We start from the raw sequence: 20,746 nt of genomic DNA, 5'->3' as shown, positions 1-20,746 counted from the left end.
TGTGTCCACGAGTTCTCATTGTTCAGTTCCCACCTATGAGTGAGAATATGCGGTGTTTGGTTTTTGTCCTTGCGATAGTTTACTGAGAATGATGTTTTCCAGTTTCATCCATGTCCCTACAAAGGACGTGAACTCATCATTTTTTATAGCTGCATAGTATTCCATGGTGTATATGTGCCACATTTTCTTAATCCAGTCTATCGTTGTTGGACATTTGGGTTGGTTCCAATTCTTTGCTATTGTGAATAGTGCCGCAATAAACATACACATGCATGTGTCTTTATAGCAGCATGATTTATAGTCCTTTGGGTATATACCCAGTAATGGGATGGTTGGGTCAAATGGTATTTCTAGTTCTAGATCCCTGAGGAATCGCCACACTGACTTCCACAATGGTTGAACTAGTTTACAGTCCCACCAACAGTGTAAAAGTGTTCCTATTTCTCCACATCCTCTCTAGCACCTGTTGTTTCCTGACTTTTTAATGATGGCCATTCTAACTGGTGTGAGATGGTATCTCACTGTGGTTTTGATTTGCATTTCTCTGATGGCCAGTGATGCTCTTCTTTTTTAATAAAGAAAAAGAACAAACGTCCATCATTCTCTGCTGTGTTGAAACAGGGCCTTGCTAGAACCCCTAACTTTTTAAAAAAATCTTGTGCAGATGGCTTCCTGGAAAAATAGTGAAGGCTGAGCAGACTCCACTGAAGGCCCAACAGGTGGTGTGACCCAGAGGCAGTCTAATTCAGTGATGACTGATTGCTTTGGAATAAGTTCCTGAGAAGCTTGGGCCTCCAAAGAGGCAAAAAGCCTACTGATTAGGGGCTGCAGGAATGAGCTTCTTTTCATGGTCCACATAGCCAAGGTGGCCCTCAAACCCGAATGAAAGTGTGTAGAAATCAGTGTCAAACAGGCCTGCAAAGACCCTGTGGTCTTGCACAGTAGGGACCACGTTAATGTGAAGCCAGCAATATCCCTTCCTTTGGGCTGAGCTCAGCAGCTTCAGAGAGTTGGTTGATAAACTTTCCACACCCAGTCCCTCAGTGATAATATGAGCCATCAGCTCTTCTAAAGGCAACACTAGGCTGCCAAGTCACTCCATAAGGTCTGTTTGATGCTAGCTAGGTTTTCCATCAGGCAGACTGAGCATGAAAAATATAGCAAGTTATTTTAACAAGACATTAAAATAATTGCCATGGTTAAAATGAAAACATTATTAGTCATGTACCTCCTTATTGTTTAGTTTTTGTATTGTTTTTATATTAAATCACATGGCAGGGATAGATTGGGGAGCTACATTTTTTTCAGTAACTGAGAACTCTGTAGGTCTTAAACGTCCTGGGTCTTGGCTGCTAAAGGCAGTGTTAAGCAGGTGACTACTCCCTTGATTGAATTGGAAGGGTAGTCACATCAACCCTCCTGCAACCAAAGCTGTGCCCCAAAATATATCCTCCTGCCTGAGGTGTTGGAGGCTTCTGTGAAAATGAGAATGTTATCTTTTTTTTTAATAGTCGCAATTATTTATTAGTTACATATGCTTGTAATATTTTCTCCTGGGTTTGGATCATCTTTTTATTCTTTTTTTAAAATTTTATTATTATTATACTTTAAGTTTTAGGGTACATGTGCACAATGTACAGGTTTGTTACTTATGTATACATGTGCCATGTTGGTGTGCTGCACCCATTAACTCGCCATTTAACATTAGGTATATCTCCTAATGCTATCCCTCCCCCCTCCCCCCACCCCACAACAGTCCCCGGAGTGTGATGTTCCCCTTCCTGTGTCCATGTGTTCTCATAGGTGGGAATTGAACAATGAGAATTTTATCTTAAATCATTGAGTCACTATTGTGGATGAATGCCAAATATGCATGCTCAATGTTGCAAAGAGTATGGTCCTGAGAAGATAATGTAGGTCACAGGTGCTATTATGACAGGGGCACCCTTTCATTTTGAATGTTCAGAGAGAGATAATGAACCTAAATATAAGAGGGCAGCCCTTCAAGTGGGAGTGGGTCACAGAGCAGTACACTGGGCAGTTTGGAGACTATATGAGTGCCCTGAGGTATGTAGAAGGATTAAAAAGAGGAATGATGCATTGTGGCAATTCTACCAGAAGCTTGTTGTTTCCATACCCACTGAGAGACAGTGACATGCTTTCTAGTCAGAAAGAACAGAACCTGGACCTTTCCTTGCCTTAACTTCAAATTCTGCTGTCAGATGCGGATTTCTCTGTCTACAAGTAGAATCTTATGGCTCCCATTCTAGACATGAGAATAAAAGAAGATTGCATCATCAATGATCAGTTTGTGTTCACTCAACGTGGGCTTATTTTTATTTCTAATTGCCATTTTACCTTAGTTTCCTTGTATTATTTCATTCTGAAAGTCTTTTCTCCCTAACTGAGTCATAAACTCTTTGAGAAAAGGAACCCTGCCTTCTTTAGCATCTCCTTCAGTGTGGAAGACTTGAGCAAATGCCAGGTGACTGATTGATTACCTGATCCTTTTCCTTCAACACATGTCTGTTTGGCTTCAGTTCCTATGGCTGACTCACTGCTCCTGTACCAGCCATGAAAAGTATTAGGGCTTGGGTCCCAAAAGCAAGCTTTGTTGGGCTATTCGGCCTAACAGAGTGTAGAGAAGCGGGCTAGGAGAGAAATGCTGTATCTGCCAAACAATTCCTTGAAGATATAGATTATTGAACAATGCCAAAGATTCCAATGATGCCACTCTTATTGCCGTCCAGAAGTCAAGTGAAACTGATGACTTTCAAATATACTGTTGCTCTTTGCCTTTCTTTTGCTGGTGTGATTCTGGCAAGACTCCTTTTACAGTAGTACCAGAGTACTTTATCAGGGATATGTCCACAGGATTACAATCCATTTATTCACTTGTTTATTCAGCATCTTTACTAAACAACTGCTATGTGCCAGGCACTTTTCTAGAGATTAGAATATGACATTAGAGCACAAAGAACATGAGTTTGCTACTAATAATCTACCAGAAAATTACTCCTTCCCTTCCCCAACCATTCCTCACAAAACAAGCCAGAACACGGACTACCATACACTCATTGCCCACTATTGTTAGATATTTGCATGTTTTCTAATTTAAACCACACAATAAACCTTCATAAAACTGAAGCATGGAGAAGTTCAGAAACTTCTCCAAGGTCCCCTACCTACCAAGTGTCAGAGCCAAGATTTGAACCCAGGCCATTTCTCCATGTTACTGGCTGTGTTGGCTTTTCAACATCTTCAACACCATGGGTTCCTTCTCAGCGGTATATTGATTCTTATTCCTGTCAATGGGGTCCTATCTGATCACTTCATTCCAAAAGAGTAAAGTGAGGTTTATACTAGATCCTTTGTAATGTCATGATTGTATGCAGGCATGCCTCAGAGTTACAACAAATGGCCTAGCAGCTAATGTCAGAACACACACTTCCAGACATATGGAGCACTGCTTCAACATGACAGACTATGAGTAGCAGTTATCGGGAACTACAAGATGGTGACAGTGCTGCTTCTTGAAGCTCACACAGCAAATTGCAGACTGCTCCAGAAAGCTAGGCTTCACCACTTTCTGAACGTGGTCTGGGGACAAATTCATCAAAGGCTGTGCCAGCAAAGCCCAGAAGCTTCCTTTGAACTCCCTTTCATTAACTTTGTCACCAAGTCATGTCAGATAAGCAGCACCCAACTGGGGTTGCTCTGAGCCACAAAATAGAAAGCATAAATCTATTCTCTGCCCTTTCCTCCCCTTTTTTCTCTTTTCCCTCACACCATGCATCTATGAATCACCAACCCCATCAGTTCCATAACCTAACATGCACTTTAATATGCCCTTATTTTTCATCCCTATCTCCATTGGTTCAAACCCTCATCATTTGTCACAGGATTATTGCAGCTGCTTCAATTCCTGTCTTAATCACCATTTATCTGTTCCATACAGTGATCCTCCCCCAGAGTAGGCTATAATAAACCCAAATCTATAACTCAGCTCTATATTCAAAATTTCTCACTAGTTCCTCACCAACAACAGAAAAGGCATATCTTTAAAAGCTGCCCTTGCAGAGCCCTTAATGATCTGGCTTACTTTTACTTTTCAGATTTCTCTTTTGACAATCCCAGTATGAACAGCATAACACTTGTTGTGTAAATATACAGAATACTCATACCTCTGTGTTTTTGTATGTGCTTTTTCTTCTGCCTCAAATGCTTTTTCTTATTTTGGTGAATTGCTGCTTATCCCTCAAAACCCAACTAAAATATGGGAAACCTTTTCCTAACCTTCCCAGATAGACTTAGTTGTTACTTCTTTGTGCTTCGAAGTACTTTTTCACACATTTATTACCACACTTGAATCAAATTAAAATGTATTGGTTAATTACACTACAAACTACTCAAAGTACCAGCAGATTTCATCACTCCTCTCTACTTTGGGAGTATCAGTACCTGACACAATGTTCCATAAGCGTAAGTATTTTTGCCTCCTTTTTACCAAAATTCAGTTTGCTCATTTATAAAATTAGGAGCCTGGATGAAATTAGTTTTCAAAAATTCTTCTATACAAACAATTTTTATTCAATTAAACCTTACATCTGCATGGCTTCTTTAAGTCTTTGCTCAAATATCAGAGGCCGTCTCTAACTACCCTATTTAAAATCCACACCCCCTCCTTCCCTGCTTTGTCTTCATAGCACTTTTCTCCCTGTAATGTACTCCAGAACGTAGGTATTTTGTTTATTGTCTCTCTCCACTAGAAGAAACCCCCATGAGGCCAGGACATTTGCTTACATTGTTTACTGTTGCATTTCTGGGACAAAATGATGCCTGCCATATAGTTGGCTCACAATAAATATCTGTTGACTAAATAAACTCTCAATATTAGAGATGAAGGGTTCAAAGGGATTATTTCTTCAACTAGATACATGTATCAGTCAATGACACCTAGTCAGTGGTCAAGCAAGGATTAGCTAATTAGTTATGAGAATGTGGTCAAACAGCAAGGACTGCAGGCTGATTGACAACTGTCAGTAATAGGACAGTTTCCCTGGGACAAAGAAATGAAACTACCTAAAAGTTTAAGAACAGAACTAACCAAGGTAGACCCTGAAAATAATCCTGCCACACAGCATGGCCAATTTCCACTTGTAGATCATAATCTTTTATGCACCTCCCAACAGGAAAACTTGTGATGGTGGGTGTGGGAAGGATGCCCCAGGGAAGATTTTGCCACAAGGCAAAGGTAGAGAAGTGAGCCTTTCTCTGCCTCTCCTTTCTTTGTTCTTTCCTCCCCTTTGGAACTGAGTGACCTGCACTTCCTCCTCTCCTTTCCATCAGGGGATCTCTAAAAAAGGCTGATCCATAGGGAGGTGCAAAGACTGCTGGGAGTTATGATCTTTCTCAAGGGTGCTTGCCAGGAGACTACAACATTAATCACAGGAACTAAGCTTTTAACTTAGTTCATACTGAATTAAGGGTTCATACTTTGGCAAGCAAAGGGAGAGACAGTGTATTTCTGTCGTCATTGAATTCCTACCATGCAATTTGAAATAATCATCTACGTATATACAAGTGTAACTAACAAAATATTTCTGATATGCCTCCCAACGTAGGCTCATTTATCTCTCTTCCATATTCTAGTTTCCGTTTCAAGACAGCCATGAAGCTACAGTCAATGTATAGAATGTGGTATGTAGAAAGCAAAAAGCCCCAAATCTACACCTTCCTGTCTGATTATACCTTTGTACTAAAGGAAGTCCTTAAGGTACTACAAAGAAAAGTCTATCCCTTCCAGTCCTGGGTAATTTGGGGAGGGAAGAGAGAGGAGTCTAATATTGATTGAGGAAGATGAATTGTAAGACTCTTGCTCCCCAAGCCCCTTCATTCAGAGAAAAGTTGCAATAGAGAGGGATCCAATAATAAGCATTCTGATAGGATCAGGAAGCCAGAGTACTTGGAGGGTAGTAAGGGCTTTAGCAAGTATCTGTGTCTCTACTAGTGGGAACCCTTAATAGGGAGAGCTACTGTACTTTCCTGTTTCCAACAAGAAGGCAGTGGCAATGGGATGATGGTCATGGCAGTAGGCTACTAGAAGGCTTCTTGTTTTCTGTCATCTGAATGGAACCCAGAAATTCCCATTTGTCCCAGTTAAAGGAGCCCAGGGATGCTTAGAATATAGTAAAACAGCAAAATTCTTCAATTGGAACAAAAAGTCACGGTAGACTCAAAGTTTGAGATTCTGGAAAATTGTCCAGGATCCTAGGCTCCAGCTGGGGGTACAAGATAGGACTTGCTGTAGCATAGTAGCCACCAGTTTGGGAAGCAAACCAGACTGGCCATTCTCCAGCTGAACCAGCAAGGATTCCTTTAACTCTGCATAGATCTGAGGAGACTTTTTCCTCTGCCACCATGAGATAACATAAATTATACCCAGACACAGCCTTAGAAAGGGGCACAGGAAGGAGAAAATTTGATAATGTGGTGACTTTCTTAAGAGAACTACCAAGCAAATAGGTCCCTGTGAGGAAGATAAGATGAATTATAGGAAAATAAAGTAGCCGCATTTGTTTTGCACATCTCTATGTGAAAAGTGAGTATTTTTGTCATCTCAATGCATTTTTGCCACTTAAATATTACATTGAGGTTAGTAGCGGCTTTCCTAAATTTTTGAGATTCCATGTGCAGAAAATTTTGTACCACAAAGTGACTACAAACCTCTAGGCTAAAATTTAAAATCCTGAGTTAAGGTCATGATCCAAGAAGAGAGAGGATTTGCAAATGCACATAGAGTATATTCAGCATAACTTAGAAAAGAGAGGTTAAGAAAGGTTATCACAAGAGCTTCTTCTTGTTCTGTAGAGTCTTAAAAAGTAGAGCCACTTTTTGAGAGAGGGAAACCCAATATTATCAGCATCAGTTCAAGCCTGGAACATATCTGGAGATGGTATTTTGGGAAGAAGTGATTGGATTTCAACAACTAATCAGAAAGATAATACACAGCTAATATTTGATAAATTAATCCACCCAGAGAGATTGAAGGAGTTGGGGAATGGAACCATGCTAGTCTTATAAGAGCTAGCTGAGTTACTACTCATCCCTCTCTTGAGCCAAACAGCTGAAGTTAGAGCACATATACCTACTGGGGATAAAGAGGACAATGGCTAGGGATAGGGTTGTATCACCAGTCTTTACTTGCTGCTGCCTTTACATCGAGTAGCTACTCATCTCCCCTCCAGTATTCAAGATCCACTAGAAGTTTATCCAAGCTCAAGAAAAGTATTTCCTACCCACTATCTGCAGCTCCTAAAGGGTGTAAGGGATAGGGTGAAATAATGGGCCAGTATTTGGAAGAGTTTGTGCCTTCTTAGGGACAAATAGTGATATAAGGTTTAGTAATCAGGTTTTCTAGCCAATTTAGAGGAATTGAGTAGAATATGAAAATAAATGCAAGATAATCAACCTCCCACCTTCATGGAAAAGGGAAGGGCAGGAGCTTAATCATGAGTACATGTCCCTTGTAGGAATATGGAGATTTACTGTGGTGTGTGGCATAATATGTTTCAAATATGTCCTGATTTAGGATCCCTTAGTAATAAGCTTACCTTTCTGTCTCTTACACCCTGTCCAACTGCCATTAAGAGTTAATCATAATGCTGACATCAGGAAGAAGATGATTAAGTCCATTGCAGAAGCAGGAAACTAATCATAGTAGGAGGAGTCTTCGGTAGAGAAAAGTAGACACTAAGGGAAATATTTGCTTCTTGCAGTCTGGGGCAATTTTGAGAAAAATAAGAGAAAAGTGAGGCAGGTGGCTGTTAAAACTTGCATGCTCCTCTTCGCAGATATTTAGGAGCTAAAAGGAGTGATGTTGCCTTGAAAACATCTAAATAGCTTTGGAGAAGCTCAAGGATTGGAGATAAATGGCAAACTCCTTTCCTTTAAGTATATTAGTGTGGGTCTCAAGACCTCAGAAGAAACCCTCATGGCACCATCTAACATGAAGCAAGATTAGCAGAATTGAGGTGGAGGAGGAGGTGGATGGATGAATAATCCCAAAATAGACTGAAGCTTTTCACCAGTAGGTTCATGGCATGCAGGGCACCCAGAAGTTCCTGAATCTCCAAGAAGGTGACAATGTGTGAGAGCACTGTGGACCTATAGATGGCCAGGGTCAGGATGTATGCGTTTGAGATGGAGGACAAAGTCCACGGTGTAAAATTGCTGTGGTAAATGTCAGCACAAAAGCCAGTAGGACAATAGCACTTCAAACTAGGGAGCAGATCCTTTTCAGCAGGGTTCAGCTAGGATCCATCAGAATTTACAGAAGTTGGAGGATACCTTTCCCCTAACTGGCACAAAATCATGTCAGCCACATCCCTTCCTGATATACCTGATTATATTATATTAGAGAAGTGGAGACAGAGAAAGAGGAAATCTGAGAATTTAAGCATATGACCTCAAGATCCTGAGCATCTGTGTAAAGGAGCTGCTACATTATTATACTGGACGGTTTATTGGGTTGTCCTAAATTTTATACACATCCCATTTCTAAGATGTGGTTGGTTTGTGAAGAAAAGCAGATGAGTTATAAAAATTTTTTGAAAACAATATAATTTCTTTGAGCATCTGAGTATAACAGAATAAGTAATTACGTTATCCTGGTATATTATACATTAAATTGGTAAGGAAATAGTGTCCAAAAAGCCAATTAACAAGAAAACTCTTTTATTGATAGAAAAGCAAAACAAAATTTCCATGAATTCTAATTGTCTTTTTTCTTCTGTCTATCGGATATACTCAAGTTCAAAAGTCAGTTTTTCTGTTGTTATCCTTGTCACTGTTGTTGCTGTTCATCTCTCTACAGAAACAACCGCTTGTAATCACAACTGAAAGGGAAATATCCCTATCGCAAATGGGTAGGATCTCCTTGATAAGTCATTGTCTCCAAATAAAATTGATTAAATTCTTATTGTCAGCTAAGCATTCATACATGGCACAGTTGTATTATTAGGTTGGTAACATTAATAAGTATTGATGTCAAGCCTCATTAGCTGTTTCTCAAATGTTACCAAATAAATAACAAACCAAATCAGAATCAGATTTATGTTCATTCCAGTGATTAAACACTCTCTTATAGATTGGGCAATTTATTCTAATATGAACTGAAACATCTGTAAGTCACAATCACAAGTTCCAACAAAAAATGGCCCAAATAAGTAGGCCTTTCAGATTCAAATTCAAAGTTCAGATTCACATGGGAATAGGACTAAGGAACCTGATCAGATTATATTAAAATTTCTGGTTCGGATGTAACCTGTAACTTCCACATAATATCAGCTAGCAATTGTTCAACTTTCACCCACAGAAAAGCATTAAAGCATATGTCTACATGATAAAAAAATAAAAATTTAACCATTATCTAATTAATACAATTGATACAGATAGAAATGGTGGAAAAGTCAGATGTCAAAGAAGTTTCTTAAAGCTAATTTATCCATATTATCCAAAAATGATTTATCAAACTAAAGAGATAATGGTCATATTTTCACTTTAACTTTAGCTATGCAGATGTAAATTGTATTTCTACACAACACATAGGTTGAAAATGAAAAAAATCAAACCACAATCCAGGTTCCAGTTTTGTGGTCTAGATGGCCCTAAACCTCTTCTGGATATTTTTGCTTTCCATCTAGATATTTAGACCACATTGATATGGTCATAAGTTTATTATCATTGCTACATTTGAGTCACTAACCTAGGAAAGGAAGCTTATCTAATTACCAATTTCCCAAGCTAACCAGGACTCTCCCCTTTCATTATTAAAGAGAAAGTCATTCAGATTTGACCCCAGAGAAATAAGTGCATGCACATACCCGACTTTTCAGTATCCTCTTTGGGTAAGAGGATGGAACAACTATTTTGGTTTCCATCTCATTCTTGTAATGACAGAAAAGAGAATACAAAAAGTCAATTGTAAATTTATACAAAACGTATGCATATATAAATACATATCTATGGGTGTATATAAAGTCTAAATATTATATCCATCTACATCTTTAAGATTCAGAGTCTTGTACAGTTGACATAATAGTATTCTCTCTCCAAATTTTCTCATTTTTAAAAACGATAAGAATCAAGCATGCCACCTTATTAATACTGAATAGCAAGTGCAGAAGTTAAGCTGTAGCTATAGGGGTTTGAAGCAATTAGTTTGACGGGACATCAGTGAATAAAATCCTTAAAATAAATTTAGCTATTTCCAGATTGCCTTTTGTTTCATAAAAATGAAAACCTAAATGCCCTGTTGGTAGCATCCCAAACTCCTGAGACTGCCAATTGAGCTCTATAAGAAGCAGTGCTCTAAACAGGGTCTGTACAAATTGCTTGGATATGTGCTTATTGAAATAATTTGGTGTGGAAACTGGCTTACTAGAATTTCATGTAATTCTCTATCTCATAAAAAGAATCACAAGTGATACCACTGGAAGCTTAGTTCTGAGTATATTAAGCTCAGTATGAAATCTGACTCACAAACTGCATCATCTTTACACAGAGCGCTATTAAAAATATTAAACTACAGTCAATTAATGGAGAAAGGCATACACATTTAAAGGTGCACAATAAAAGTGTATTACAGATGTGTGCCCATGTTGAGAGGTATTGAGATCATTTGTTTTACAATATACATAATGCTTTTATTTCTCTTGTTCCTTGCATTCCTTTGGGGAAAAATGATGTAGGACAATTTCATAATTACCCCCACAGAGTGTACAGGCTGCTCCTTGGAAGGGGATTATTATTGCATGCCTTGAATATACTATGATTCATAAGGCAAGAACATATGCGTAGCTTCAGCACCAAGAAAATGGAATCGTTATCCAGCACTGCTCACAACAGAACATCTTATTGCTTTAATAAAATGGGAAATTATTCGCTGTAGAAAGTGCACCAAATAAGGGGAAGAAAGTAATATCCATGCACTTATTGGAGCTCATTGGGAATGATGAAGCTCCCTTCTGGGTCCCTGATTCTATTCAAATTTCAAGTCCAAAAGTCATTCTATAATAAGGTATTAAAGAGCTACCACTGGATGAGGGTAAGCTACAAAAATCAGTGGACTTTCTTCTTCACAGTGCCTTAGTCATTCTGATGTACAGTGTAGAACTCTGATGCACTACAGGATTCCCTAGTGGTCTGAGGGAGTTAATGCACTCTTTTACCTATTACTAGGAAGTGACAAAGGCACTGGAGAAAAACTGGTTCATTGTTTAATATATTGTACCCAAAGATTATACCTGGTCTTCCTAATATTACAAGATGGCATGCTTCAATGATGATCTTCAGTGCTTCAGGAAAGGTGATTATCTTATGGGTGATTAAAATTAAGTTTATTAAATTATTTTTATAAAAGATGCAGACTGAGCTTGGGCAATTTAATAGATGACCAAAAATATTAGAGGTAATATTTCCTCTGGATAAGAGCACATATGTCTGGACCAAGTAGACAATTTAGAACAATGAGTTGCTTGGGAGAGGGATGCTCATAGGGGCACTGTTGCCTTACACCCTGCAGGATAGTAAGGACTCTCTTGGTAGAGCTTTTTGCAGATCATTTTCATTCATACATTTTCCAAAAATTTGAATAGCTGTCAAAGGCTTGACTTCCAAGAAGAGATGCCACTGCATATAATTAATATTGTAATATGCTTCTGGCTTCTTCTGTCATTCAACCAAAAGAAACAAGGTGGTAAATAACTATAGACTAATTCTATTTCTAACATAGATGGCCTTGTCTGGCATTAGAAAATAATAAAATATTTATCTTATTTTCTCACTTTCTTTTTTTCTCAGTATTTTTGTATGTTCAGTGAAGTTAGGACAGACTGAGAAAGAGAGCCTTTCCTTTGCTGCAGGCACAGATTTGCAACTAAACAAACAAGCTGCAAACATTTTTATCCTATAAGTTATTACTGGATCTAGCTTTTCTTGAAATTCGCATGTCCTGTCGTCCAAATTGCCCAACATCCCCACCAGTCTCATCCCCAACCACATACAGTACAAGCAAGCACACACACCACTGCCTCCAGGTGGTAACTGCATGCAGGGAGAACTACAGGCACTGTTTAAATATTAACCATGTTTTTAATAGATGGCATTCTTGCACATCCATTATTTGTTTGTTTCTGTGGTTGTGTTTTTTTCTATTATTTGCAAAAGAAAAAATAAAGCATGTGTGTCATCTTTTTATAACAGTCTACTACAGAATAAGGTACAAAAGAACACTTCTGGAAACAGCAGAAGCCAGGTCTGCACCACTGAATTTCTCATCCAGTGGTAACCATTATATCAACAGCTGGAAATTAAGAACAATTAATATACAGTTTGGAGGACATAGTACAGAACTATAGTTTTTTTCTGTATTTGGTACCAATATAATAAATATATAACAAAGGTGCACTTGTTCTAAAAATGAAACAGAAACATTCTAGTTGGTTAGATACTGCACTTTCAGTACTGCACATCACCTAATACTTTTTTTTTTTTTTTACAAAAAAGGTAACTTATGCAATGTTTAATAATAAGAAAACCAATAGTACACGCTAACTCGATTGTAGAAAAAGAAGAAAGAACCCAACCAAAAGCCAGAATAGTCACTTTCCAAAACAGCCCCTCCTCTGCCTTCACAACTAGAGGAAGTAATCAGAACGGTGAGGCGACTTCAGCACCAGACCTGGCTGGACAGCTCCCAGATCCTTTGTAAATCCTGAAAATGTCACAAGTCAAAGGTGTACGGGTGGGGGCGGGGCAGGGAGTGAAAGCATTAGCTTTTTAAAAAAACTAATTTAAAGATTTTAACGTACTTATGCTCGGCCAGCGAGGGTCATTTTAAAAAGTAAATTAAATGCTCTGTCCTGGAAAAGGTAATGGTTAACCAAAGAGTGAGAAATGGGCTGACTGGCGAGGGGTACCTGTCATAAACGCTTTCCGGGGACTATTCTCTATGGCCTCTTGCAGTCCTGGTGCTTAATGTAGACATTTTCTTTGTAATATACTATTGCCTGAGCCCGGCTGAGGGTGGGAATGGGGAGGAGAGCTAAAGGAAAAGTGAAAGCTTAGGGGTCAGAGGGGAAGGAAGGAAACTAAATCTTAACTTGACAGCTATGTACATTACCGGGCCCCCTCCCCTCCCTTTGCTCCGGGAATCAATGCCTTTTATATATTTGGTAGCTTGTGCGGTTTCTCCTCCTAATTGAGGGGAGCGCGGGGTGGAATGGGAAGATGCATCCTTCATTGACAATTAGAAATTATGTGATTTGTCATGCGCTTGGATTGTGTTATTAGTATTATAATAATTACTATAAATATTAATAAAGTATTATCAGCGTTATTTCTTCTTCCGAGACTTTCCTCACCCAATATTTACAAATACCGCACAGTGCCTCGGCGGAGGAGAAACAAGAGTAAGGGGAGGGCAGGTAAGGAAACCAGGAAGAGGAAAGAGGGGCCAGAGGAAAATAGGAAGGAAGGAGGAAAAAAGCAAGGGTGGCAAAGATGCTGGAAACGAGGACAGGGAACGAGAGGGGCTAGACGATCAGGACAGTACCACCGTTTGCAAAAGGCCCTCGCCAGCTGTGTCCAAACAGGAGGAAGCTGCGTGTGCTCCTTGGGGACTGGAGGCTGGCGGTGGAGGCGGAGGAGCACAGGGACCCTGGCACGGGAGGCCAGGGGACGAAGAGGACGACGACGAGGCGTTGGAAGGGGCGCAGAAGGGAGAGTCCTGGGGCTGCCTCTCCAGCCGGGTTTCCTTTGCGTGGGTTGGGGCCTGCCTGCCGGGTCGGGGCAGCACCCCGCCACCGCGGCTGCCGCTGCAGTGATCCCGCTCATATTCCTCTTGAGCCCTCTGCATCTTCCGCTTCTTCATCCTACGCTTGTGGATGTGGAAAGTGGAGAGGGACAGCACGATGAGGCAGAAGATGAGGGTAACCAGGACAATCAGCACCAGCGTGGAGGAGAAGGACTGGAAGAGCTGCTGTCCCACCTGCGTGATGCAGGTGCCGCTGCCACCTGCGCCTGGGCCGCGGGCACCCGTGTTGCCGCTGCCGCTGGCGTTGGGGGAAGCAAAGGTCCGGTTGAGGAGACACGGCGGCAACGCCAGCCTCAGCTCCTTCGGCGCCCTGGCACTCATTGGCGCGGGGCTGGGAGGGGCCGGGCCCACTAGGCTTCCCCTCTTGGGCACACTGTTCCCACCAGCCAAGAAGAGGACGGAGCCCACGCCACCCAAAATTGCTCCCCGTAGCGGGAGGGGGTGTGCGAGCGAGCCAAGGACTAAGGTAGCAACTGCTGGCAAGCAAGGCGACCAAGGAGTGAGCGGCGCCCTAGAGATCCTCGCCGATACCACCTCGAACACGTCTCCGCGCGCCCCTTTCCTTTGCAGGCACCAGGCTGCAAAGACACAAAGCTTAGTTAGAATCTCGGCCGCTGCCCAGGGGAGTGCTGTCGGGAAGGATCAACTACCACCGCAAAGCGGCCCTCTGGGCACACTGCCTGAGCTGGGCGCTGCCTGTGTTTTCGGTCAGCGGACCCCAGTCTGCCCGCCCGTGGCCGTGCACCAGAGCCACCAGCAGCCTGCTCACGCCACTCGACAGGATGGGGTCTGCGCCGGCACCGCGGAGGTGCAGATTACTCAGCAGATAAGGCAGCCTCCCTTCGGCCCTTCACAACTTTATAATTGCAACAGACACGCAGCCGCTTCACACTGAAGTCCCTACTTCCCAGAGCGCCGGCTCTCCTCTTTTCTGCGCCCTCTCGGTGGATGTCTTCGCCTGGATCCTACCCTTCCCAGCACGCACTCCGGGCCGCCGCGCGGGCTCCGGGTACGCAGTCCTCCCTTCCTTTCCCTCCCCCTCCAGACTCGCCCTCCCTGGACAGCGTCAGATCCCTTGGGTCCCATTCCCAGGGGGATACCCCTGGCACCACATCCCACTCTGCCTCTATCCGCGACCGCGGCTGACGCGCAGGAACGCGCTCCATCTCGTCTCCAGCCTTCTTCCCTGGCATTCTCCCCGCTCCAAAAAAAAAAAAAAAAAAAGCAGCTGAAGCATCTTTCTCAGCTGACACATTCCCACAAACTGCCCCCTCCTCCCCATTTCCCTGTGCCCCCAACTTGGCAGTAGCCTGATTCTTTCTAGAGGAGCTGGAATGGAAAGGGGAGGGTTCCCGCCTGCAAAGTTTGGGGAACGGACCTTCTTTCTGTCCTTCCCAGACCCAGCCCAAAGGCCCCGAGGCTTTTCCAGCGTACCGGAGCCGGTAGACCCGCAGCGCACAGGAGAGCCTCCTTGCTGCTCCCAAGAGGCAGCTGCAAACTGTTGCACTGCGGAGCAGCGAGGCAGCGCGCAAGCAAGCCGGGGCAGGGGCCGGGGACAGGGGCGGGGGCTGGAGCTATGGCCAAGGGTGGCTGCCCAGGCCGCTTGAGCTGTCCTCCCTACTCGCGCCCGGCCGTCAGGCCACCCGGCCATCAGAAGCCTTTAGTCACACCTTGTCTCTTACCTGGACCGCCAGCTGGCTGCAAGGAGGGAGCCCCCGCCGCGCGGCTGCAGTGGCGGCTGCAGAAAGCGTGGAGTGAATGGGCCAGAGACCGAGCCGCGCTGCTGCCGCCGCCGCCGCCGCCTTCGCCGCCGCTTCAGGGAGCTGAGCTAGCAGCCTATTGCCAGAGAGGCCGGTGACGTCAGGCAGCCACCGCCAGGGCTCCAAGCCACCCCTCAGGCCCCCACCCACCCTAGTACCCCAACACCTTGTCCTAGCATAGCAAGCCTCTGACACACACTTCCCAGTTCCCTGCCCTTCTCCAGCCCAGGAACTAGGAGAAGCAACCCCTACCCCCACGCTGCAAGCAACCCACATTTCTCACTCCCTTGCCTAGGAAGAGTTGAATCTTCAGTTCTCCAGCTGTCTGATTTCTTTCTAGAGCTGACCCTTTGGTCCCAGAATCACACTTTTACACTCTGGATAGCCATCTACCATCGGTGCACAGATCAGACTTTCTCCCTGGTGGCTGATGAAAATTTCCCCCACCCCTAATTCCTCTCTGTGCTGCCCCTGTTTCTGAACATAAACTGCGTGCATTAGAGAGATGACAGGGACATTTCTCAACACAAGTGTGACAGAACCCAAAACACAAACCTGAACAAATTAATCCAAATTAGCCATTTTTCTCCACTGGAGTTTCCAAGTTATCTTTCGCTCCATCTGATTCATGATCCTCCTTCTTGCATTCCTCACATCTTCATCTCCAGGCCCCAGACCCACTCAATGTATTAAACACTCCTATTCTGACAATCTAGACACTCATGAGCACACAAAGCATAGTCTTACAAGGAAGAAATACGAAATTATTCACAGGAAGGCAAAAATGAACTGCCTTATGAAAATTCCAAGTATTTGTAGCTTGCACAAAGTACCCCTTCATTGGCCCTAATTCTTGGTAAAGTGTTTGGAGCACAACCTTTTAGCAAAATGCATAGAACTTCCAGAAAAGAATTCAACAGCCTCCCTAAATCTTGGAAGAGATTAGTTAACTATTGGTTTAGGAGCCTTGGAAAAATATGAATAGTGCATTTGGTTACAGAATCCAGCTTTGAAATGGAGTATGCTCATTTTTCTGTTGGAGAAGCTAACTGGGAACAGTACCTAAAGACATTGCATGGTCTTTCAAGGCACTCAGGTGTCTTACTAAATGTGTGTTTTCTTCTTTCCTCCTTGTCTTCTTTTCTATCTTTGAGTCTAGCACAGTGCCTGTAGCTTACTTGATAAATTGAATGATGCAGTGTATGTTGTTGTGCTTTCCTGCTATGCATTGGAAATGACTGATGCCCAGTTATCTGCTTGTATTTGCTGTATTTGTAAAGAAAGAGGGTCTGACATGTGGAGGAAAGGCTGTCTGTAATCTGGGGTCCCTTCTTCTGACTCTGTGTTTAGGGTCACACAGTTACTGATGTCTGCCTCCCGCCCCTACCCCAATGCTAACATCACCTTCCTGCCTGGAATGAGAGCACCAGATGCCTGCAATAGCCACCTGCCACATTTGGACAATTTGACTTTGGTGGGCTCAGGGGATGGAATGGTGAGCCTTTTTTTTTTTTACACTGTGACTAAGTGACACTTTACCATTGATGCCTGACAGGCAATGCCCCATTTTTTCACACTCGCTTTGCTCCTGAAAAGTTGAGTCTAATAAACATTTTGTAAAGCAAATCCAATTTTGGATTCTCCAAAAAGAGATCTGGCTATTTCAAGAGAGTCTTTAGCAAAAAATAAAAAATTTTTTATAAATGTTATTTTGTAAAGCAAAGAATTTTTATGTAATTAGAATTAACTCTTGGCCAGGCACGGTGGCTCACGCCTGTAATCCCAGCACTTTGGGAGGCCAAAGCAGGTGGATCACCTGAGGTCAGGAGTTAGAGATCAGCCTGGCTAACATGGTGAAACCCTGTCTCTACTAAAAATACCAAAATAAATAAATAAATAAATAATTTAAAAAATTAAAAAAAATTAAAAAGCCAGGCATGGTGACAGGCGCCTGTAATTCCAGCTACTCGGGAGGCTGAGACAGGAGAATGGCTTGAATCTGGGAGGCAGAGGTTGCAGTGTGCCAAGATTCTGCCATTGCACTCCAGCCTGGGCAACAAGAGTGAAGCTCCATCTCAAAAAAAAAAAAATTAACTCTCAATGGTCTGTTTTCTAGATTTGAAGGAATTAGTTATTGAGTTTTCCCTATGGGGAATATACCTTTACAACATGTTGTAATGGGATTACAATATGTATGTAATGGGATTCTTCTTGCACGCCAAGCTTCTAGGACATGTCAGAAGGCTTCCAGTGTTATTCGTTTGTTACAAATGATAGCCATCTGTTATATCAGGAGTGCTAAAACTGTGTGCATTATTTTATACACCCTATGAAAAGACAAGATCTTAATGTGGAGAACTTACAGTCTACAGCAGATGAATGTGATTCACCAGAAAATGGTATTTAACTAGAAATGATTTAGGTAGATTAAAGACATTAGTTTTCAGGTCAAAAGCATAATAGTACCCTTTTTTGTCTTTTCTCTTTCAAGAATAGTCAGTAGGTTCATAATTTGTTCTTACCCAGAGGACAAATGTGCGAAATACATAAGATTTGGATGTCATTGGGTAGTGTGTTTGAAACCCAAGGAAGAGCAATGACAGCAAATATGGGCACCTCTTGGACTGCAGGAATTGATCCCACTGAGTTGCCACATGATTTTGGCACATCTGGCTTAATGGCAAGGCTTCTTCCAGACAACACCATTGTTGCCACTATTTTCGCCACCAAACTTCACAAGCCACACTCCCAAGAGTAGAGAACCAAGAAGCTCCTGAGATTCCTATAATCTTCCCTTGTAATGGGAAAGCCCCTCTGGACGTAAGGGTGTTCCAAATATTTAACAGCATTTAATATTTGCTTTCAAGTTTAATGAAGAATCTCGATCTAACTTAGAGAAAAGTGCCACATGGGCACCTGTACCTAAATCTAAGCAGCATTGAATCAATAATAATAATAGCTGTTATCCTTATTTGCAAAACACCTACTATGTACCAGGCTATAGTAAACCCTATATTATCATTAATCTTCTCTACAACCTTGCAAGGTTATTTTTGCCAAAATACAAAATTATTCATTTACTCATTTGTTCAACAAAAATCTGAGTACCTGCTATAAGAAATGTGAGAAAACTAAAGGTCAGAGTGTTTAAAAACAATGTCTAAATAACCCACTGAGAAGTATATTACCACATATATTATTGGGCTGAAACACAGGTAAACTGATTCCAAAGTCAGTGTTCTTTTTATGACTACTTTTCATGACTAATGGCTTTTCCCTCTCTCTTTCCGTTTCTCTCTTTAAAACACACTTATTTTTATTTTCATTTTACCTCTGTCTGCTTCTGATTGGGGTAATTATGTAAAGCTAGAGAAAAGCAGAGATGCTTGGTTGAAGTGCAGGAGGGAAGATGGGAAATCCTCATTGTTCAGCTCCTTCCTTCCAACCAGGAGCCGTCTACAGGATCTCCACAGATTCCTCTGGACTGAACAAAGTCTAGTTTGACTAAGGCAGGTCATTCTAAACCACAGTGCAGAATGATATATGCCAGTCTCCTCTTAGATTTACAGGGACTTTTCCAGAGAATGTTTAGCTGCTTTTGACATTTTGCCTAATCTTATATCTTGTCTAATCTGGGCCCCTGCATACCTACAGAGGTATGCTTATATGTTGTCATGTTACTATTAACTACTGCCCCACCCAGTAAGTAATAAACAAAGCTCAGAGTGAAGCTCTTGACTTTGTTCTAGTTATCTAGTTTTATTCTAGTTCAGTCTTCTCATCTGCAAAACGGGAATAATAATAGAATCATTTTTGCAGTGTTATTTTAAGCACTGAGCATATAGCAAGCATTCAATAAATAGTAGCTCATTACATTATAAAGAAAATTACTAAGGTTGATATTTTATCCCTGGCAATAGAAGCATTATATTGTTTTGGACATCAAAATTCAGAAAAAAACTTGATAAGTATTAGTGTCCTTTATGGGAAGATGACTAGAAAGATGAAGGGACTGAAAAGAATGATAGATAAGCAATTCAAGGAGCTGGGAATATTAATCGTAGAGATGGAAAGATGTGGAAAATGTATCATAGCCTCTTAAAATATTTGGAGTATCATCAGTAGAAAATGGATTATGCTACCCTACATACTCAAGAGAGAACAGAAATATAGTGAAACAGATGTAGGATAGGAAGCCTCTTTCAATTCATTATTTCATTATTTAGAAAGGAAAGACTTTTCTAACCACGTAGCCTCAGCAGTCTTCAAAGTGGAGGAGTCAATCCCTGAGAATACGTTAGACATTTCCAAGGGGAATATATGTATAGTTTTAAGGGAATTATTTTCCAAGTCTTCTACCTCTATATGTACTTCTCCCCAAAATGTACCTATCTGGATCAAAATTTATCTTTTGTCACCTCTCCTTGCAATTGTCCTATTTCACAAAAGAAAAACGTATGTTTCACCAGTTTGCCACCTTACTATAGTACATTTACTCAGGGTGTGAAAACCTTTGTGAAACTATGAAAAACAATACCTTGAGGATGTATAACTCCTGAGAGAGGTGACAGCTGTCATCTGGGGGACAAACTATCTATGTATCAATTTATCTTAGAATTAGAGTTTAAAAGTTAGGTGGTTGTCAGAGGAATAAAAGTATTCTGGTTTATTTAAATTGAAAAATGGATCCAGACTGTTTTTGGAGACAGTAAGCCTGATTTGTCTATTTGGATTGACAGTTAGAACTGGATTTGCCTGATAGATTGTATGAAGACATCCTATACAAATTGAATGAGTTAAATCTGTTGATCCAAAGTTTTGACAAAATATATTTTAAAAACATATAGGATACAGAATACACCAGACTGGGAAACTCATTTATTAAACAAATACCCAGAGTGTCCCTACTGTGTGCCACAAATTGTGTCAAGTGCTTGCTACACCAGGGATCAAGGAAAAGTCTCTGCAGTTGGGAACTTACATTCCAGTTACACACGTGATCACATTCTGATTATCTGGCCAGAAGAAGAGAATGTTAACAATTCCCTCTTTTCCTAATATTTTTAAATGAACTATCACTCCTGTCAAAGAACTGAAGAATGTAAACCAA

At 41.5% G+C, this 20,746-nt stretch overlaps 2 protein-coding genes across 2 annotated transcripts; one reads left to right on the top strand and one right to left on the bottom strand.

Annotated features, from left to right (window-relative positions):
* Positions 1-8,719: 8,719 nt before the first annotated feature.
* Positions 8,720-15,612, bottom strand: C3H11orf87 (chromosome 3 C11orf87 homolog). The gene is made up of 2 exons (XM_055273029.2): positions 15,559-15,612; positions 8,720-14,454 (listed from the first exon to the last, which is right to left on the bottom strand). Exon 2 carries the CDS (start codon positions 14,195-14,197, stop codon positions 13,604-13,606), a length of 594 nt encoding a protein of 197 aa, XP_055129004.1. The 5' UTR covers positions 14,198-14,454; positions 15,559-15,612; the 3' UTR covers positions 8,720-13,603.
* LOC134736262 (uncharacterized) lies at positions 14,659-16,822 on the top strand. The gene is made up of 3 exons (XM_063636651.1): positions 14,659-14,663; positions 14,712-14,885; positions 15,275-16,822. Exons 1-3 carry the CDS (start codon positions 14,659-14,661, stop codon positions 15,732-15,734), a joined length of 639 nt encoding a protein of 212 aa, XP_063492721.1. The 3' UTR covers positions 15,735-16,822.
* The last annotated feature ends 3,924 nt before the right edge of the window (positions 16,823-20,746 follow it).

This window comes from Symphalangus syndactylus, chromosome 3, assembly GCF_028878055.3.
Source record: "Symphalangus syndactylus isolate Jambi chromosome 3, NHGRI_mSymSyn1-v2.1_pri, whole genome shotgun sequence".
Taxonomy (NCBI): Eukaryota; Metazoa; Chordata; class Mammalia; order Primates; family Hylobatidae; genus Symphalangus; species Symphalangus syndactylus.
The sequence above is the reverse complement of the archived record's forward strand: the minus strand, read 5'-3'. Positions and strand labels throughout refer to the sequence as shown.